The sequence below is a fragment of the Argiope bruennichi genome, chromosome X2, assembly GCF_947563725.1.
Source record: "Argiope bruennichi chromosome X2, qqArgBrue1.1, whole genome shotgun sequence".
NCBI classification, from domain to species: domain Eukaryota; kingdom Metazoa; phylum Arthropoda; class Arachnida; order Araneae; family Araneidae; genus Argiope; species Argiope bruennichi.
Window position 1 is genome coordinate 9654814 of NC_079163.1, and position 23022 is coordinate 9677835.

Consider the following 23022-nt stretch of genomic DNA (forward strand, 5'->3'; position numbering starts at 1 on the left):
ATTCGTATTGATTTTGTCTATTACAATTTTAAAATAATTTGTTGATTCGACATATCAAGAAATTTATAAAAATACTGTGTTGGTTAACAATTTCCAAAAGATTTAATACGTTTATCTTTCAAGTTCTGCAACTAATTCCTAAATAATACTATTTAAATAAACAATTATTGAAGTTGAATTTTTATTCAACTTAAAAATTGTATTTCATCAAATAAACGACATATCCCAAAAATTATGTGGATATTTTAAAGATAAATATACTTACAAAGATTTAAATACTAATTAGACGAACTATTAATGAAAGTTCATAAAGGAAAAAGTGGTGACCGCGGTGGCCTGGTGGTAAGGTCTCGGCTCCTGAGCCGTAGGGGTTCAGGTTTGAGACCCGATTCCACCGAAGAACCGTCGTGTAAGGGGGTCTGTTGCACGCAAAATCCATCAGAGCCAAACGTCCCCCCACTGGTGTGGTGTGGTGTGGAGAGGTGTTGCCAGCTCTGGTGTCGCCCTCATCATCTGACCGCGGTTTAAAATTACGAGGTCCGTCCCAAAATAGCCCTAGTGTTGTTTTACAACAGGACGTTAATATAACTAAACTAAACATGAAGGAAAAAGCAGCTTTCCAAATGGGTAAACCAAGGAAATTTATGACACGGAATTGCTTAGACAAACATTCTAATTAATTTCAAAATCTCCAACATCAGAATTAATCTTATCTATTTCAATTTTCATTTTATGTATTGGTATTCAACGTAAGATGTAACAAAAAATGTCATCCAGTTGCATGTTAGTTAATATATTTTTTTGGATTTTGCTATTACATTTATACGCCATTTCCAGCTGAATACTTCTACCTCACAAAAGGATTTAAAGATAATTTCCTGAAATTGTTGAAAATATTTTGCAATTATTTGGCATTTTCCAGTTCGTATAAATGAATTCCCTAATGTAAATATTACAGTCCTGCATATTTAATGTAGGACAGAAAATTTTCATTTCCTGAATTTTATATAGGATAGCATCTTCCTTCATCTCCGGAGTATTTGATAACGAATTTTCTAAAAAAGAATAAAGATGTTCTATCATTTTGTGTAATTTCTTTTCTTTTCTGACTCTTTTTTGCTTTCTTATTAATTGGTTGTGTTATATCATTAAAAAAAGCAATCTAATCATACAAATCTATTGAAATTATTCTTCAAATGGCTCCGTAGTTTGAAGAAAAAAAATATTATGGTAAACACAGACAATAATTTTCAAAAACATAGTTATGCTTGCACCACGATGAATAAGGTATTATAACAATAAATACAACTGACCTCCTAACCAGAAGTTGCATCTCAAATTTCGATAACAGAAAAACAACAACTAGCAAACATATCTCGAATACTCAAAAAGGAAACAAATATTAACCTTGTGTATTATTTTGCTTTAATTTAAATCTATAAATATAGGTGCCATTATTTTATTGAAGAAAAGCTTAAAAATAAGTGAAAATTGCTTAACACTTTTAAATTTTAAAATCCATGCATCTTTTGCGAATATGAAATAATTATAAGAATAAGATTAATTTTTTATCGAATTTTATATTCAAAATATGACAAGAGTTTAAAATTCTTTATCATATATAATAATAATAGACTACTGCTATAACTTTTGTCATTTACCTACTTTTTCCAACTTTCTGCTGCATAATCGCAGAGCTTATTTTATTACTAGGCGTTTGATTTTTTTTTTCTTTCAGCATCTTTGAAAAACAGAAAAATATGAATAGTGTTTAATAATTATAATTTAAAAACAAACTTTCTTAGAACCATCCGAATAATTCATTGTTATAATCTATTTCTGGCATGATTAATAATACTAGAAATACAATATAAAAATTCCGGCACGGCTGTTGATAAATTTATACCAAATCCAAAACTATTAACAAATAAAAAATCATCCAAATGTGATTGCAGCAGTTATTGATGATAGTAAACGACATTTCATGAAAGTAATTCACGTAAATGAAAGTCATGAAAGCAATCAACCGCAAAACGAGTCATTATTTCTCGTTAATGATCAATTGAATAATGTTATTTAAATGAGCTTTCACAAATTTCTGAAAATGGCATGAAACATATGTCCTTGTCAAAACAAGCTAATTATCAAATTTTGTATTACTTTTTAAAATTAACCTCCGAGTATTAATGTTCCAAAATTTTTCATTAATATGAAATATAATATTCGTAATTGTTAGTTTTCTGTCACAGATATTAATAATTCCTAACAATCTCCAAATCATCGGTCATCACCACAATTTCAAGAAAATGTACTATGTTCTTTAAAATTGTGTTGGGAAATAAATACATGTAAAAGAAAGACATTAAAAATACAGAAAGGATTTTATTTTTCAGTATCTAAAAACGCTTCTTTCAGCAGTAAACAAATCTCTCATTTCTATCAGTAAAATCTAGATTATTTTCAAGCAACATTGGAGGGTATAAGTTTCCATACAAAAATGGCTCCATCAGGACCACCAGTGGAGATGAGATAACTATCATCGAATAGAAATTGAATGACATTGACATCTGTACTGCACTGCTTTTCTTCGTAATAAGCAGCCTATAAAATCAAAGAAAAACACAAATTATCATTTTTCTTAATCAGAGAAGGAAAGCGAATACTAAGTAAAGAGAAAGGAACAATATGTTAGAAAATATATTTAATCCTTATCAGATGCTAGCTTTTTGTAAGTGATTCTCACCAGGTTGTGGTTGATTTCCGTGAACATGCGAAACATTTTCCGAATTATAAGAAAATCATTTTTGTTAGAAAATTTTTATTTTGTGAGGGAGTATTAAAAATACATGAGTCACAAATAATTATTTATATCATTTTAATGTATGATATTTTTGAACAATCTCCAACATGAAGAAATGGTTTGCTGTTTGTTTGAAATTTCATATAAGCATATTGTGCTTTTTTTCCTCCGTGAAAGTAACGATTTGAAAAATACTAAGTAGTCCTTAAGTTGTTTTTTATCATCAAGTTGTCAGTCATTTTGCAAATTACAAAATAATTTTTCCATCTAATCTCTCCTCCTTCTCTGTCGTTGATATCGCACAGTTTCACTTTTACGTAAATTCCTATTTATTGTTATTATGATATCAAAACTAGTCTCATCTCTAGAACCAAAATCACTTTGAGAACTGTTTTCAAAACATTCAAGGCTACTATCACTATCGGAATTTATTAAATTTTCTTTAATCATTTTTGTGATCAACATATTAAAATAAAAATATCGTCTCTTCAAATCGGGCCGAACAACCATCAAAGACGATTAAAAAATTAGACCTCTTCCAAGTCAACGGACTATTTTCACATCGATAGAGTTCATGCTTTGATTCATCAAGTCATAGAATGAGATTGAGAAGCGCCAGTAAAAATACATATCATTTGATAATGAACACTTGTAGATGTATACTGAACATCTGTAGGCACACTATAACAAAATCTGGGCGGTGCCTCTTGATTGACGAGCAAATATAAATCATTTCACAATAAGTCATGAAATATTGGATCGTTCAAATACGTTTCAAACTTTTGTAAAACGGAGCATAACGGATTTTAACTCCCCAGATTCCTCTTTCTGGCTTTATTTTGTTCTCATAGTAGAAGCTCTTGAAAAGTCGACTATTTTAAACTCTAGAACAGAAGAAAATTCTCTAAGACTTACTTGCAGTCCAAAAAAATAATTCCCATTAACAGTTTTTGCAATGGTAGGGGCATAGAAAGCAGTATAAGAATAGAAAAAGAGAATATTTTGAAGTAGACATGTGTCATTAAAAGGAATTCATAGCAATTATTAATTTTTTTTTTATTTTTGGACAGTGTATGTATTCAAGGCAACGCTATTTCCCGGTTACAATCAAAGTTCCTTTTATTGTAAACTCAATTATAATCTCTATGTCTGTTCTCAAGCTTTCATTCTGATCTGATTCTTCATAGTACTCTTTTACCAAATTCAAAAGAAAATCATTAATCAATGTAAATGGTAGATTTGGATATTTTCATATGAAATCTTTCTAAAATTAAAACATACAAATAATTTTCTAAGATTAGAAAATTATGAAAACTAGAATTTCACGAAGATATTTTAAATGAATGAAATATAACATCGTTACTCACTTTATCACTAGTACTCGGATAACGAAACAGTCGAATGTAACCATTCTTGTCTCCAGCCGCGAGCAGATGTTTGGAATTAGAGACATGACAGCAAACATGAACAGCTTCTGGTATATGTTTATTATTCCACATCCCTGATACAAATTAGAAGAATATATTTATGGCATTACATGTATTAATAACAGATGAAACGTCAATAAAAAAATATTTAAAGCAGTACTAAATTTTGCTTCCTCGATCCCCCCCCCCTTAGCGACTCATTTTCGTGAGGTGGGTTCGGGTGTCCCAATCCTGAGGTTCCCATGGATCTTTACCCCCTTCAAGTTTACTCTTTCCTTCTCTTTTTAGCTTCCACTTAAATATTTCATTGGTCAACGGTAAGCGAAGAAGCTCTTCAGGAGAGGCTGTCGTCAATATTTTTACTTTTTAATATTGATGGACAATCGAAATTCCCATGTGTTAAATGTACGTGGCGAACCATTAGACACTTGGAGTATCAATTCGGCCTGTTTCTATCCGTTCCAAAATACCCTCGTGCTGCTTTAAAACAGGACGTTAATATATAACTAAACTGAACACGGCCTGTTGCTAATCACTTTAGAGTTTAGTTTACTAGGGATCAAGCGAAGAGGTCGAGTTTAGTATTAAAAGTATTCACTGTCGCAGGAAGTGACTGAACAATGTGTTCCGGCTAGCACTTTGGTAAGCGCAGAGGCTTGCAATGCCCAGAGCTGATGGATGCCACCATTTGTTCGGTTCCATGGTTTGTGATGCTTTCTGGTCTTAATTTCTAGCAATGCCTTACGGAAAAGGAAATTAACTGGTCTCTTAGGTAGGCAACAAAATGTTTCCAATTTTGTAAATTTATTTCCAACATTTTTTTTTTTTTTTTTTTTTTTTTTTTTTGTATCGTCAAACGTGCATCCTCCGACCAAGATACTTTTCATAATATTTCATAATTTTTAATTGAGAAATCATTATTTAATGTAGTCGAAGAATTAAAATCCGTTTTAAACCTCGACCAGGATATTTATTTATTGAAATCTTCTCTTATAAGCAATTACAAAATAACTGGAACAAATCTTGCCAACAATTCTTCCTTCTGTTTACTCTCATGAAACCCTGAATTCTTTCAAAGGCGTTAATACTTGTGGTAAATTGCTTTATGTTCCTAAGGAAAGAAATGCTGCAAAGCCAGAGAGTGGGCGATGTAAGGACTTATACATAACTACACGGATGAATTGCCATCTCCTAAATATAAAGCATCTCTTCTTATTTGCAGCTAACATGAGTTATCGGAAAGTAATAAAGCAGATAAGTAATGCGAGTTTTCAGTCTGGCCTTGTCTCCTTAGCCCATTATGATATTTCTAATGTCAATATTTCTAGTATTTTCAAACTTCCTGCTGCGAACTCTGACATGCGCTGGTTTTGCAGGAGATAGTCTTAAAAGTACTTGCAGTACTGCTTGGAAACAGTGCGATAATTTCAAAAGTGACCACATTTTTTAAACTCGAAGCTGATTGTCATGGAAACACAAAAAAGAAGTTACTGGGATAAAATTTTAAAAAAAAACATCCAGAAGTGCAGAAGTTGTCTGTGTCTAAAACACCCATTCCTGGATCTTGCTATGCTTCCATAGCCCAGACCAAAGATAAAGATTCAAACCCTCAAAACCTACCGAGCGTATCTACAAAAGTAGGGAAAAAATACTCAGAATTCTTAAGCATATGCTGGAATCAGTCTAATCTGGCACTAATTTACTACTTAAATTGAACCTATATCTATTTCTCAGCTGGAGAAACGTGATTCAATCCTGCTCTGTGATGCAATCGACGCTTCTAAAGATTTAGCCGGTTTTGAAACAGTAACAAAGAAAAAAAGGCTAGAAATCAACCCAAGCTTACAACCGATAATGAAAATCAATCAATTTCAGACGAAACTTCCAAGCTTTGGAGAAAATTGCTTGTTTTGACTTCTGCTATTATGTAGATCGATAATGCTCCTCATTCAGCAAACGCAGCAAAGGACCCCACAAATAATGATGAAACTGAATCACTACATTTAAATTCTGCATCTGAATTTATGCCATTAGATAATCCCCGAAAATAAAACCAACAATAACATCAAATCGTTTACAAATGAAGATACCATTAATTATGATTCCAGCGAAACTATTGAAGAAATCCCAGATAAATTTACCTTAAACAAAAATTAAAAAGATCCCATTTTTTTATGTAATTTTAAATATTTTATTCAACAATATTAAGTACCATGTCCATGACATGAACTCAAAATGATGTCAAGACTTTTTTCCTTTCGCTTGGTTCTAAAATTTTTCATATAATTGTTTTTTTCCTAAGGTTCGAATCTCTCGCTTATGTGAATTTTTATTGATTTTTTAACACTGTCTACAATGTATTTTCCATTTTTTAATACTTTCTACGATATTTTGGCAATTGTAATTGCTCGCTCTTCATCTTTTGTGAATTTTAAAATAATATTTTTGTCTTTTTTAATATTAAGAGCAAATATTTAATGATTTCATCAATTTTATATGATATCGTGTGCCCGTACGTTAGCCGTATGTTTGAAACAATATAACCAAATAAAGCTCTTACAACAATAAACACAAGAATCCAATCTGATTACAAGTTTCTTCCTTATATTGCTTTTGAATTCGTTCCAACAATTTAATAGATTGTTTTAGTAAAATAACAATGAAATTTCTAGATTATAAAATTTACAACTCAGAGCAGAAATTCAAAATATTAATTTTTCAAAAACTCTGTCATTTTAATAATTTATAAACAAAATATTTTGTATATCCTAATAAATTTTTTAGGGAAATGATGTTAAATTCAGTAATTGTTACATGTCCCAACTAGATCTTGAATTACTTAAGAATTCAATGTATTGTACTAGAGTTTTTTGAGAGGTCGCATTTATGAAAATATAATAAAAGTTTTAAACTTTAAAAAATTCAAATATTTTGAATTATTTAACTCTGCTTATATTTCTTCCCTAGACGTCTAAAAAATTTTGGTACGAAAAATAAAAAAGTGGAGGTAAGGGAGAAATCAAGACATTTTAAGATGGTCAGTGATAAGAGTATTGCATAGTTTTCTGAATTGAAAATTCTTCAACAAACTATAAGCGTAATAGTCAGAGGTTTTTTTCTACTCCCTTTCTCAGTTATTTCAATACATTGCTTGCAATCCATACGATTATTCATGACTGCTAGATGTTTTGAAAAATAAGCTGAAATGTTAAAATTGTTTCCTTTGAATGACGAAGCTCTTTCTTCCACAATTTCCAGCTCTGTCCCATCGAAAATGAATATTCTTCCAATATTCATAACAAAGATAGCGTAGACTAGCAAAAAGACAAGACATATATAGAAAGTTTTCCTTTGTTTTTTTATGATTTCTTGTGAATAAAACAAATGCAAATATCACGAATATAAAGAAATTCTTTTAAGGAATCAGAATGAGAACATTTATTTAACTGATTTTACAGAAGATATCAGAACAAAAATCATTCTCATGTATGCTGTAGAAAATGAATTTAAAAAGTAGAGGTATCAACAAAGTAACAAGGAGCCTCTCCATAAACTTAATTATGCTTAATACAACATCTAAAATAAAATAAAATATCGTTACCTTGCAAATTTATTGTCCTAAAGCTATATTTCAAAACTTGTGCGATGCGAAACGAATAGACATTATTATATTATCATTTATTTGCATTGTTATTCATTTGTATTGCTCAAGTTAAAATAAGAGCACATATTCAGATATTTAGAATCATAACTATGGATTTTACAGAGAAGGTTAAATAATTACTAAATTCTAATTCTTTACTACTTATTCAGATCTAAAAAAAATCTTACCATTGATTTTGTAACCTAAAGTACAATTTGGCTTGTACCATTCCAGTTCTTTCAGTTGCGAAGCACTGTGCAATTTTTCTTTGCGTCTAAGATCCCCTAAAATCGAAAATACATTATTATACAAATTGTTTTATAAATGGAATAATAAAATAATCCAAATCTAAATGGCATTATAAAAAAGATCATAAAGTGCATGCTCCTCAGTTAAGGAATTCAACAATAATAAATACAGTTTCTGAAGATTAAATATAAAAAGAATTCGTCTGTCTAAGTCTAAATGATATTATAACAGAGAGCATAAAGTATATGCTTCTCAATTAAGAATTCATAAATAACAAATACAGTTTCTGAAAATTAAATGTAGAAATAATTTGTTTGTTTAATTTTCTATAATGCTATAAATTTTAAAAAATATTTCTCTTTTATTTCGGAAAATAATTCTTTAAAATTTCCCTTTTTTTCCCCCTCAGAAATTAATAAAATTCCGTCACCATTATTTATTTATTAATTGAATATCTACAAAAATGTACTGTTTTTTTTTTCAGAAAACAGCTTTAGGATGATGATTAATACACAAAACATAATATTTTCAATTATGTATGGATTAAGCATGTTATTTCATAAAAGCATGTCTTCAGAAAAAAACTGAAGAACTTAAAATAGCTGCAACTAATATCATCTTAGAAATTTTAAAAATAATTTTCTTTTGCAAGAAATACCATAATTCGCTATTTTAATATTTCAGATTAAACTTTTCGATTCGAATAGATTATTGCTAATCTCAGATTAACTGTTTAAAAAATTTCAAAAAATTAAAATAATATCCCTTATTATCATATTTCCAGCCATTATTTACTGAGTTTCTGTAACCTAACAGCAAAGCTCTGTCTTCCAAAGTTCAAGGAATATTATGAATTTTAAAATTATGATAATAGCCCAACACAAATAGGGAATATAACCCTATAGTCAAAAAAGATCCCAAAATATCAAACTTTGAAAATAATTAGCAATGATATAAAGCTGAATTTTACCCCATTGATAGACCACTACTAGCTCAGAAGTTCCCAAAAATTCCTCTGATGCTTTCATCCCAGCTCCCTTCAAAGATTCAAAATGCCATTATCTACAGAACAGCCATTATCTCTGTAATCAATGATAGGATCAAGTTCATTTTCAGTTCATTTTATTTGTTATTAAGGGGACTACAAGTTACCTCCATATTTACGTTAAACCAAGGAGTTATATATATATATATATATATATATATATATATATATATATATATATAGAGAGAGAGAGAGAGAGAGAGAGAGAGAGAGAGAGAGAGAAATTTAGAATAATCGTGAAAAAAAATTGTTTTGTTTTTTTCCCTTCACATTTTTTAAAGATTTTCCAATATAATTTTTTCTGCCATATTATGTGAAAATCAGTATTATAAAAGTTTTAACATACATTGCGTTAATTTCACTGATATACATTTTTCTTTAATTTATGTGCGATGCGAACGTTGTGTGGAAAAAAGAAAGCAAGAAATTCCGCGTCCATTCCCAACATTCCCAGCACTTTGAATTTGGGTAGCATATTTCAGAAATAATCTTTTGAGCTCATCCATACGCCTGTATTTAGTCTATGTTATTTTTAAACTTTCATCAATAATCATAGGTAATCCTTTTCCAAACTTGGAAACTAGCATATCTCTTTTATTTTGCGCTTTACAAAAGATTTATTCTATTGTCATTATGCATTCGAAAATGGTTTTCCTTATTAAAGAATCTTTATATATAAAACTTTAATTATTAATTTCATTTTGTAATTAGAAATTACATTAGAAGAAGTTAATGGCGATAATACTTCACAAATCATTTTTTTTATATAAGATATGATGAAATAGCAGTGTACTTCCTTACAGAAAGTTATGTCATGATATTCATTGTCTGTAAACACCGCTTGCAGATGACTTCCATCAACGGACCAATCCAGCATCAATATAGGTACGCTACCCTGAAAATAAATACTAGATATTATTACTGATTAATATAAATAAGTTAATTATTATAAACAAACAGAATTTCATATATTTTAGATATCATATCTTTATTCTATTTATTTATTGAAATTTTCAAAATTATATGATTCTAGAAAACAGATGCATATATGAATATGATATGAATGAAATCTGAATGAAGTGATTTTAAGTAAAATTTTCTCCAAACTCAGATTTTAAATTAAGTATATGCATCGACTCAAATTTATTTATAGAGTTAGAAGATGCACTTTAAAAAAAACTGAATATTAATGCATCTATAATAATATAAAAGTACTTCTAATTGAGCTATATCAACTATTTTTTCAAATGCCTTTCTGCGAGAAAAGAACAAATTAGATTAGACATTAAACATAGACGAGGCTTGAAAAAGAACTTTACATTTAATCAAAAGTTTAGAACTTTTTCATTTTACGAGAAAGAATCTCTACATGAATATGAAACATTACATCTTTTAAATGAAGCATCAAATTAAAACTTACATCACTTAAATAAGAAGTCAGTTTATTGATTACTTTGTAGAGGAAATTTCGGTTCTTTTCCTTTTAGTTTTTCTTTTAACTAAATCATTCATTTCAATTTTTTCTCTTATGATAAAAGCTTATTTTGTGAATTTCTTTTCTACTTAAATTTTAGTGAAATTAAGTTACCTGTTATTTAGATTCAATTTATATCGAAATATTGAAGAAATTACTCAAGAACCATCATATTTTACAGTTTAATTCATTTGATTTCCATAATTGACCATTTTTGTGTAAATCAATTTTATAATCAAGCAGTAATCGGTGGGAAAAAATTACATGGAATTTCAAAAAGCCTCTATATTTCTCAGTTTAAACGATCAGTAGTACAACGAAGATGCATTTGTTGAAGATAAAGTTAATAATAAAATGAAATATCTCAGAAAAAAGAAAAGAATCATATTCTTTATCAACAAGAATCATATTGTTTTTAAAATAACTAAATTTCATTATAAATCTTTTTACTGTTGAAGCAAAACTGGTTATTCTATGTCAGAATAATTTCACAAATGAAACTGAATAAAAATGTTACAGGCATTTAAATTTTATTTAATATTTTAAAATAAATAAAATTAAAATGCTTTTTTCAAATTTGTAAAACATTGAAATATTCCTGATAATTTAAATTGATTATTTACAATATTTTATTTCAAAAATAGAAAAAAAAATATCTCTGTTCGCCAAAATTCAAATATTCATACAAACAGAACAATATAAAGGATGAGTCATAAATATATCGTATCAAAATATTTATAATAAAGAATTAATGCTTGGAAAATTTTTCGATTTGAGTGAATATGATGATAGGGACCATGGATTCTTTTTTCTTTATATATAAAAAAAAATTACTCTAGAAGTAACCGAAAGATGGCGCTCACATGTCACACTGAGATGCTTATACTAAGCAACAAGCACAAAGAGACAATAAAACAAAGTGCAATATTAAGACACTGTGCATTTATTTTAAAGAAAAAGATGTTCAACTTGACCACCACCACAAGATATAAAAGAAGTGAGGTGCGTCACTATACCTATAGTAACGGACTGTCTCATGGCTGCCCATCGAATGGCGTCTTTGAGTTCCATTAAAGTTGAAGAGGAGACCCCTAGTGCATACGAGACTTTCCGTATCCCATAAGGTCGAATTTAGGGCTATGCGAATTTTTCATATATCGAAAAAATCAATGCTTCGGAAATTTCAATTTTTGAATATATATATATATATCCTAACGATGAATCATGGATCACGCAGAATCGCGATCCAGTGAGTCGATGTGTGCAGTAAATTACCGTTTTAGATGCTTAAAGGTATTTATTCGAATATCCATCATTGGCATATTTGCATTTTTTTTTTTTTTATAATTGTGTGCTTTACAATTGCATTGATTTTCTAAATTCCATTTTGCTTTAATTCTTCTGTAAGAAACCAACTTGAAATTATATGTTTTTAAATAAAAACATGACATAAGAATACAAAATATAGCCCAAAAGTATTTTTAATTTTTTTTTTTTTTTTATTCAAGCGAAATGTTTGCATTTTGTGTGATGCTTGTAGTGCAGCGAAATAGTTTTGTACGGCAGACCGCACCCACGCAAATTTCTCAATACCTACTGAAACCAAAACTTAGCAGGTTTGTGGTTAGTTCATTATTGTAAAATTTCGTCCAATTTATATCACGCATTTAAACTAACATTGACAAGGATTTCATGTTTAATTTTTAAGTTGTAAGAATATGCGATTCAATAAATTTTTCGGTTATGGTATTTATTGTTTATTAAAAAATTTAATTTAAAATTTTCTAAATAAATTTAAAATATTTCAGCGGATTTCATACCCCTTTTTTTATAATACTGTATTATTTTCAGTTTCATTTATATTATTTTTATTGTTAAAGATAGTTTCAAAACTTTTCGGTAAATAATTTGTTGTCCTTTTAGCAATAATGAAAGCATGATGGCAACTAAAATAGAGACATATTATTATTGAGGGAAAAAGAGTCTGAAAAATTAAAGTTGTAAGTTTACTCATCATTTGATTAAAATTTAACTACTGGTCAAACTTACGATATAAATAGAAATTTTATGAATTTCATTTATGAAATCAGCTCGGAATTATACCTTAACAATTTCTCTTTACTTTTTTAATTCATTTTCTTTTCTACTGTATGTTCTTTTAAGTATACAAAAATATGTGACTTTACCAACTCTATTTTTCCAAAATTATTGTTTCTTTTCAATTACATAATATAATGTTCATTAGATTATAAGGGTTTTTTTATATATATTTATGATAAAGATTAATTTCAGTGACTCACCTGTTCACCACAATTTGAACACTATCTAAATTTTAATGCCCATCCATATTGATCAAGTGTTCGACGCTGTTCGAACTTGATCAAACTTTCGATACTTATCGAATTTCCGATACTGATCAAGCATTCATGCCATCGAAAGTAAATCTGGTAATATCTTCAGATTATATTGGATTTGCAAAAATGAAATAAATTCTTGATTGTTGACAGATATTTAAAGAAATTAAAAAAAGGCTTTATAAATGTTTGCAGACGATTTCTACAATAGATGTATTTTAAATGAAGCATTCCAGATACTTTTTAATCACAGTAATATTTTCGTTCTGTAATAAAATGCATGAAAAGCTATACCATTGAGTAAAATATTACAAAAAATATAAATACCAATGCTAATATAAACTATATCATTAAAAACTATATCATGATTCTAAACCCGAACGTATTAAATTGACAAGCTTGACAATGGTTATTTTTTTAATACAATTAGTACTTAATTTTCTTATATACTTTATATTAACTTTAGAATAATAATAGAAGAAAATAATAAGAGTCTAACAGCTAATTATTGATTTGAAGTTGAGTATCTAGACTGTAAATGTACTCACAGGTAATACATAGTCGATTTTGTACATGTATCCGTTACTGTGCGTTTGAAAAAGATAGATGTTTCCATCTGCACAACCTACAGCGAGAGTATCACCGTCTGCAAATGAAAAGAAATGATATCTTGGGAAGTAAATAAAATATAAAATAACATTTAATTTAAAAACATTTATTCACTGAGTTTAACCAAGGCTCCATCATTTTTTATCTTCATCTATTTGTCTTTCGTAATGACATTTTAGATAAAACCACTATTCGTTCATTCCTGCAAAGCTCACAGTTTTCTTTTCGAAGTCTATTGTCTCAGTAACGTTTGGACTCAGTAACGTAACGTCAGTTCTAAACTTTGGATTCGGTTCACTACTAGATTACAACGAAGTTCAAATGTGTAGGATATATATCGGTAAATAATTTGAGAGCTTCACTTTGCTGTAGCTTAAAAGTATGGGATATGGAATGCTGACTCAGGTGGCGTTCCTGTAATTTGACGGAAATTAAAACTTAAGACCTTTAACAAAAACACAAAACCAATCAATGTATTCCTCACTTTATTTTAACAGGGAATGGCGTGTTACCATTATACTTAAAGAGAGACAGAGAATGATATGATGAAGCAAGTAGTCCCCTCACCTGTAAATACCATTTTAAATCACCTGATGTAATCTCTAAATTGATTTGGAATAAAACTTTCCCTACCAAAATTAGATCAAAAACAAATTCTACTATGAAGTACTTGAATATCCATATCGGTGAATTTTATACTTGAATTGTTAACAAAAAACCTCGATACCTTAGACGTAAATAAAATTTAGAAAAAATTTCTACTACTTTTTTAAATATGAGTAATCTTACTTCTAAGTTCATTTGTTGATTCACTGAATTAAAGTTGTGCATATATTTGCAGAATTAGATGATAGTAAAGAAAATATCATTTTTTTACTGTTATGTATAATGAACAATTCGAACATTTAGCGCTACCTCATTTTATAAGTCGTTTATAAAAAAGAATTTTTAAAAAAAACTAACTACTGAGTTCTTACAGTATGCATAATTTTATCATAAACATAATGATAAATATGTACAAACAAATTATAAGATATATCTTAAATAGGAAGAAAGCCTTAGCTAGCATTTTTAAAACACGATAGTGATGAAAAACCTAACATGGTGAAAAGTTGTTTTGTGATTGTCATTTTTGTAAATTTTTCGTTCGTTATCGTACATAAAAATCTAAATGATTCTGAAATTTCAAAACTATCATTTTGGAATTTTGACAAGGTAAGTAGAAAAGTAAGAGCAATGAAATAAGCTAATGGAATAAAAACAACTGATATTTTTGGTAATATGTCTCTTTAAGATTTCAATAAATTTCAGTATTTTATTTGTCAGTATATGTTTTGTATGCTTATAGTAATTTTTTGTAATTGATTTATTTTATTAATACTTAGGTTTATTGTGTACATAAGAGGCTATCATCTTTAACTTTCAGACTATTTTTCTGCTGTGAACTTGAAGCACATGGTGGCATTTTTTTGCAGCACATCGAGATCTTTCCAAATCGCTATAAAATGCGGAGTCAATCTAATAAATCCAACAACATTTTTAAAAATTCTAGAAGTATTTAAATGAAAGAAATGCGTGTACATATCATTATTCTGGTTTTCTGCAGTTAAATAATTTTTCTAATAAAATTCAAAATTATTAATCTATGGCAACGCATTGAATAAAATAATGCAATATCATTAACACTGAATTAGTTGTCGAATATTTACAATAAATAAAGACTACGCTCTACGATGTTTCAGTATATTTCAGTCGCAGAAAACTATCAATTTAAAGCAACGAATTGAGTTTCTAATTCGCATTGAATGAAATAATGCAATATCATTAACACTGAATTAGTTGTCGAATATTTACAATAAATAAAGACTACGCTCTACGATGTTTCAGTATATTTCAGTCGCAGAAAACTATCAATTTAAAGCAACGAATTGAGTTTCTAATTCGCATTGAATGAAATAATGCAATATCATTAACACTGAATTAGTTGTCGAATATTTACAATAAATAAAGACTACGCTCTACGATGTTTCAGTATATTTCAGTCGCAGAAAACTATCAATTTAAAGCAACGAATTGAGTTTCTAATTCGCATTGAATAAAATAATGCAATATCATTAACACTGAATTAGTTGTCGAATATTTACAATAAATAAAGACTACGCTCTACGATGTTTCAGTATATTTCAGTCGCAGAAAACTATCAATTTAAAGCAACGAATTGAGTTTCTAATTCGCATTGAATGAAATAATGCAATATCATTAACACTGAATTAGTTGTCGAATATTTACAATAAATAAAGACTACGCTCTACGATGTTTCAGTATATTTCAGTCGCAGAAAACTATCAATTTAAAGCAACGAATTGAGTTTCTAATTCGCATTGAATAAAATAATGCAATATCATTAACACTGAATTAGTTGTCGAATATTTACAATAAATAAAGACTACGCTCTACGATGTTTCAGTATATTTCAGTCGCAGAAAACTATCAATTTAAAGCAACGAATTGAGTTTCTAATTCGCATTGAATGAAATAATGCAATATCATTAACACTGAATTAGTTGTCGAATATTTACAATAAATAAAGACTACGCTCTACGATGTTTCAGTATATTTCAGTCGCAGAAAACTATCAATTTAAAGCAACGAATTGAGTTTCTAATTCGCATTGAATGAAATAATGCAATATCATTAACACTGAATTAGTTGTCGAATATTTACAATAAATAAAGACTACGCTCTACGATGTTTCAGTATATTTCAGTAGCAGAAAACTATCAATTTAAAGCAACGAATTGAATTTCTAATTCTCGACTTACACTGTATTCTTAGATACAAAATTGATTTTCATCTTTTAAGAAATTTTTATTTAGTCTTTTGTATAATATGTTTTTCATCATGAATAGTTGAATATATTTACAAATATAAGATTCAAAAGTGAACTTCTCATTGCCTGTCGTATGAACCCGTTAAATGGAAATAAAATGGCATTCATGTTCGCTTCGTAAGAGTTTATATAAAACTACAGGAATGGCTGATGCCTAAGCCCGTCTTTTTCTGTCTGATAGGCAATGTCGAAATTTTAAACATTTAAAATTTTACAGTTTGAATAAAGAGTATTAGTGTGAATTCATAGATTCGGGCAAATGTTTTTCTCAGAAAATAAATAGCTGTAGGAAAATATTAAGCATGCCAGCGATATCTTGAAATGAAAATAAAGTCACATAGATTAAGTGATTTCAGAATACAGATGTAAAGGATTTTGTAAGTAGTTTCTTTATTTTATAAACAACTAAAAGCGAAATAAATTTCTTGGTATTTTTAAAGAGCTGCAAATGGAAAATGATCTTAATATCTCAAATGAAAAATATTATTTTTAATAAAGTAGCTAATGGGGCATCTGTTTTCTATAAAGTTTCGTATTGAATTTTTCAAAAGACAATAATAAGTGAAGAGCCCAAATTTCGTTTACGTAATTAACATCGTCTACAACGGCTGTCTATTGATTATTTCTAGTACTTGAGGGCCACTAAAATGCTACAAGAGTGATCCTTTCTGTAAAGAAGTCTGCGGAAGCTAAACGCACCAATATTTCTGTTTCTTTTGTTGATTGTTTACTATGATGAGTTCATAATCATGTTTCATTACTTTTAATATAATCTATAATATCCAGATTATATATTGTTATGTCGTTTGAGGCACTGATAGCGACTACATTTCTGTGTCGTTTGTTTCTTGGGTTGCGGTCTGATTTCAAATGATGACGCCACCGCATCTCTGAGTTAAGTTGTTCACAATATCATAAGTTTGAGTGTAACGATTTATCATCCTGGACTTTACTACAAAGACTTTCAAAGCATATTTTTTTTAATTTATATGATGAATTGGAAAATGCGAGGTAAAATTATACTGAAAAAAATGGTAATAATGATGAAAAAAAGGGAGGAACTATTAAATCCGTCGAAAGCTAGATTTATATTAAAGGACTCCATAAAAAAGGAAAATAAACTTCAAAACATACTTGATGTCATTAGGACAAAAGGCTGTATTTACCTTCTGACGTAGAAGATCAATTTACTAAACACAAATGGACAAAAGTTATTATGAAATTATAGGAAAGGATGGTACTTTTAAGGAAATAATTTACACCTCTAATATTCAGAAAAAACAAAAGTTCCGATAGCAAATTCCTTCAAGAGTTTCCTTATCTTGTTTCGAAGAAAACAGTGTTCTTTGGTGCGAAACAAAAGATACTCGCATAATTTTTGCAAGGTGTTCACAAATGAGATGGGTATGAAGCTACCTTAAAGTTCTTTTGAATAACTTGTCTAAATGGATAAGCGAAAAAATAGAATGGCGTGGAATGCCATTTTTTCATTAATATGGTATGGAGTGATCACAAATTATCGACTTAATACCATCAAAAACCATTCGTTCAATTGCAACTTTCACCACATCAAAGGTGGGTTTGAGACAAATCTTTCGTTTTTGTTTGTAGTTCTTCAAAACCGCTCTTGCAAAGCCCTTGGAAAATAGAAGAAAAGAAAGGGAAAGCCACTATCACCTAAAAATCCGTCAGCTTCAGAAAAACATAAGTCACAACTGCAAAAGAAGCAATTCCTTAACAACGAAAATCGGAAAAAAAAACTGATTGAGATTTCTTCCTCTTCAGAAAATGACATAGAAAGTTCATATGTGTCAACTAACGATAACGACAACAGCTATAACAAAGAATAAAATGGTGGATTTGTGATGGGCTTAATACTAATGATTTTCATGAAAAATGTGTGATAAAATCAATATTCTCATGAAAAATTCTTTCAGAAAAAAGTAAAGAAAAAAAAGTTACTTACTACTTCTTCTAATACTTTTTTTTATTTTGGTGCTGTACGTAGGAAAAGTGCTAAAAGGTTGTGTTAGCTGCATTTCTAAAGATGCAATAATGTTGGCTTGTATTATTTTCCATTTGTTGTGTCTTATTTTTCATATTCAATATAGTAGAAGTTTTGATAATAACAAATTAAAGTTTACCTCAACTCATTTTAAATGAAGGCAATATTATAAAAAAATTTTAAATTCCTCGATCTCAAAACTAGAATATTCGGATATGTGTTAAAATAACTTAGCTTGTTTTCAAATAATAGTCTAGAGTTATTTTGAGAGTACCTATATTAGCTTTCTGCTTAAAATACTAGTATAAATTCGTGATATTTGAACCTTTTACCTTATAATCAGCGTCTATCTTGTCGTCCATTTCAGTAAATCATTAAATAAATCTTTCCCTACATATAAATAATCAAAATATATGTATAGCCGTTTAAAGGTATAGAAACATACATTAGATAAAAATGAAGGATCCTAACTTTTAGAAGGGTTTTTCTTATATTTTACTTGGTTGGATTCATCCTCCATTTGAAAAATTAAATATACATATATATATTTAACCAATCATGATAAAAGCATAAATCATTCAAATTAATTAAGAATATAACATTTAATTAACTGGTCACTTCAGGATTGGGCGCTTGGTGTTACAATCTATCGATTTACATCAAAATAATCGTTAATAATCGCATTCTAAATTACAGAGAGCCAAAAAATGCATTTCCATATACTTTTTCAAGCACAAAATTGCTGTAAAATTCGCATTCAAGCTAAGAGACCTTTAATTAAAATTTTACTCTTATTGTCATTTCAGTTCCAGATAATTAAAATATGTGCAAATAAAATATTGTATAATTCAGCAGTGATTAAATTTTTGGAAAGCCGCAACTTACCTGGAGAATATTTCAATGTATAAAGTGGATTGTTAGTAACAGGTAATGTTGTGACATGCAATCCGTCCTCCATGTTCAAAAATGTCACGTCTCCGTGTTCGTCCCCAACTGCCACAATGCTCCCATGTGGGTGGATGGTTACAGAAAAGCATTCACTCTGAAACAGAAAGTTAGAAAGATAATCAACCCTAATACGGTAGATACGAAAAAAAATTCACTTCTCGCAGAAAGCATACGCTTTGAGATATAATCACAGTAAAATTTTCTGAATATAAAACACATTAGACCTCAAATTTTAAAGTCCCTTTTTACCAGTGATGAAGTCATCAAAATGACTGCCAATGAAGATGTTTTCATTTTCAAAATAGTGTTTGTTTAATTATTTATCTTGCTTTCTGTCCAATGTTATTATTATTTGATCTAAAAAGCTAAATACAGCAAGTGAGAGGATAATGGCATAATTAGTGATTTGTTATCTAATATCGCTTATCAATAACAACTTCATAAAAATGATGGTAAAATGATAAATTGTTTTCGATTTTTATTTGATTCACGCCGTGTTTGGAAGCAACATTAGGGCTATTTTGGAACAAAACGCTTACTTACTTGAATGGATTCAAAAAATTACAATAAAATCATTGAACATCACTTAACCTTGTAATATGTATTTGTAATGAATTTATGAAATAATATTAATATTAAAAAATGTATTAGTTTTCCTTTAAATACAAAGGTAGGGAATATAATAATGTAGTAGAATGGAAATTTTTATAGTTAGTACCCATATCTACCATCACATAAGCTCTTTAAGTTTGTTCACAATATCATATATTAAAAATATGTTAAATAGCATAAAAAATGCGACAATTTAAAAATTTCAAATTTTCCTTCAGGTTGCTATTTTGATGACACTATATCTGATGAATAAGTTCTCTAAAACTGGAATCTAGATTACTTTTTAGAAGAAAAAAAAATACAGACTTACACCCAAAAAAAACGCACAATTTCTGCTAGATCTGAAATATCCTTTGGTTTTTTCGACTGCACGGTCAATAATTCCTTAACAGTTAATTTTCTGATAATATTTCAGTAGGAAAGTCAGAAAAAATGACATTTGCTCAATCATATTTTCTTTATTGTTTTGTATAAGACATTAATAATACAGCAAATAATGGCAAATGAGATATCTAATATTGGAAACTTTTGTTTGATGGCTACAAAATAAAAGTTAACTATCTAATTAATTGGAGTAAGAAAGAATTATCTTTTAAAAAATTATGTGAAAGCTTCAAGCATAAAATATAATGAAAACATTTTATTTTCAAAATGGAATAAGACATTCCAGATACAAGTTTATCTGTTTGAGAATTTGTAAATACAACCCTAATGTCGAACATCGTATTAAATTGCGAGTATCTCGGTTGATTTGCCTTCCTAAATACTCTGAATATATCTAATGTTTAAGAAATTATTCGAGCTAAAATAACATTTTAGTACTGGAAAAACTGTTGGATAATTTTATCGAAACAGAAATGTGGTAAAAGAAAGTACTTGAGTAGAAGACAACTACTCAAAGACATAATTCTATGAGTAGTAGATATTTAATCCTAAAAAAAAGAAAGAGAAAATTGACACGTACTATTTAACAATTGAACATTATTACTAGACATGATAATGTCTGAAGCTATGAAATGATCTGGGAGGACACGGTGGCCAGGGTGGTAAGACTGCGGAAGTGGAGGGCTTCAGGTTCGATACCCGGTTTCACCGAAGACCCGTCTTATAAGCGGGCCTGATACACTTTAAACCCGTCGGGTCCAAACATCCTCCCCGTATTATGGTGTGGAAGTTTGGAGAGGGGGGCAACTCAGGTCTTGCTCTTGTCGACTAGGGCTCAAAATCACGGGACCTGTCCCAAAATAGCCCTAATGTTGCTTTAAAACAGGACGGTAATAAAGCTGAACTATGAAATTATATTTTTTTTTGTCATAATTCAAAAAACTTTACTGCTTGTAGAAGCGCGTGTTATTTTCAGCTAGTGTTTAATGTCGGGATCTGGAACATTCGGTAAATCTAAACAAGTATCGAAATGGGCATATTTTATTTTCAGTGTATTAACTTTTATTAAAACTAATTTAGCAAAATGCAGGTAGATGGTTGAATAATGCAATTACATGAATTTTAATTTAGATTTTTTAAATGTATGGGCAACATCATTAATCTTCGAAAATATATTTCTCTCTAATATTCTCATTGTTTCTATTCAAGTTCTGACCAGAAGGAACTTTCAAACTCGTTACATTAAGGAAAAAGGATCTCTTTCCAAATCCCACTTTAATGATGATTCGCAAACAGAAGGCAAATATTTTACATTCCCAGGAGATTAGTGCTCGTTGCACTTTCTATGTAATTATGTATCTTTACTTACATCACTCTGCACTTTCCATATGAGACTAGTGATTTCCCACTTGCAGATGTATCGATCCAATCCAGCAGTAACAAAGCAGGGCTGGTCTGGATGGCATGCCATTGCACGAACATCATCACAGTGACCCTGAAGAAACGAAACATTTATCTAAGAACACTTAATGGTTAAAAGCGATTGATTAGAGCCGACTCTTTGATTATCAGAATTCACTTTCACGTGGATATAAACATTTTGTTTATTATATTATATAATATTTATATAAACTTCCGTGCTCTTCAAATCAAATATTTGAATAACAACATAAAATTATAAATATATTTAATTAAATTCTTCCGCAGAATATTTACCATTTAAGGAATTAACCATGGAATCTCAATTGCGTATAATATAAACACATATCTTTCAGGAAAGCAGTGGCATTGAAACTTGAGTATTTCTGTATGAGAATTCAATAAAAATGGTAATTGAAAGTTAATGACATTTAAACCTTTTCTGTAAATAGTCAATCTTCCAATATTGGGCTATTTTTATTTGCTACTTGGATGCGATTCTTACAAGCAGTTCCGAATCATATGGGTTCACTGAACCTCTGTTTGTGCTTTGCCCAATTTAAAAAGGTTTTCATATCTAATCTCAATTCAATTTATCTTATTAATAGTAAGTGGACATAGTTATATCATTTGGAACCAACTACTAGTATTGGATTTGGGGTTAATCCTATGAGCCCTGACCGCCTGATATCGCCCCGTTCGATAAGGGCCTGACTCAGGCGCTTTGGGACAGTTAAATGAGTTTAAATGAGGGCTCGTTGAGAAATACGCCTTTCACCTATTAAACTCATTTAACCGCTCCAAAGCGCCTAAGTCAGGCCCCTGTGAAACGGGGTGATATCGGGCGGTCAGGGCTCATAGGGTTAAATGCTTTAAACTTTACATCAGAGTCAAATGTAATTATACAACAATCAGTATTGGAGCAGTTCAGCTTTTGCCTTTTTCTTTTAATATGCTAGAAGTATAATAGTTGTACGTAATACGATAATTACACTTTCAAATGCGAGTGTTAAAACCAACTCCTAATTGAAATACTATTTCTAATTATTTAATGGCTTACTTTATTTTCTAATACATTTATATATGGAGTATGTATCTCCATAAGTATTAGAAATACCTATGGAGATGTCCGAAAAGAGGTTGCTGGTAATTCATAAAAAGTT

General features: G+C 29.4%; 1 protein-coding gene across 1 annotated transcript in view; it reads right to left on the minus strand.

The window, feature by feature from the left end:
- Positions 1-2411: 2411 nt before the first annotated feature.
- Positions 2412-23022, minus strand: part of LOC129960536 (echinoderm microtubule-associated protein-like CG42247) — a 93167-nt gene continuing 72556 nt past the window's right edge. The window contains exons 12-18 of the mRNA XM_056074025.1: positions 21810-21935; positions 19382-19538; positions 13541-13638; positions 9966-10059; positions 8059-8154; positions 4168-4301; positions 2412-2601 (exon numbers count right to left, since the gene is read on the minus strand). Coding sequence (XP_055930000.1) covers positions 2461-2601; positions 4168-4301; positions 8059-8154; positions 9966-10059; positions 13541-13638; positions 19382-19538; positions 21810-21935 — 846 coding nt within the window. The 3' untranslated portion in view covers positions 2412-2460. The remainder of the gene's footprint in view (positions 2602-4167; positions 4302-8058; positions 8155-9965; positions 10060-13540; positions 13639-19381; positions 19539-21809; positions 21936-23022) is intronic.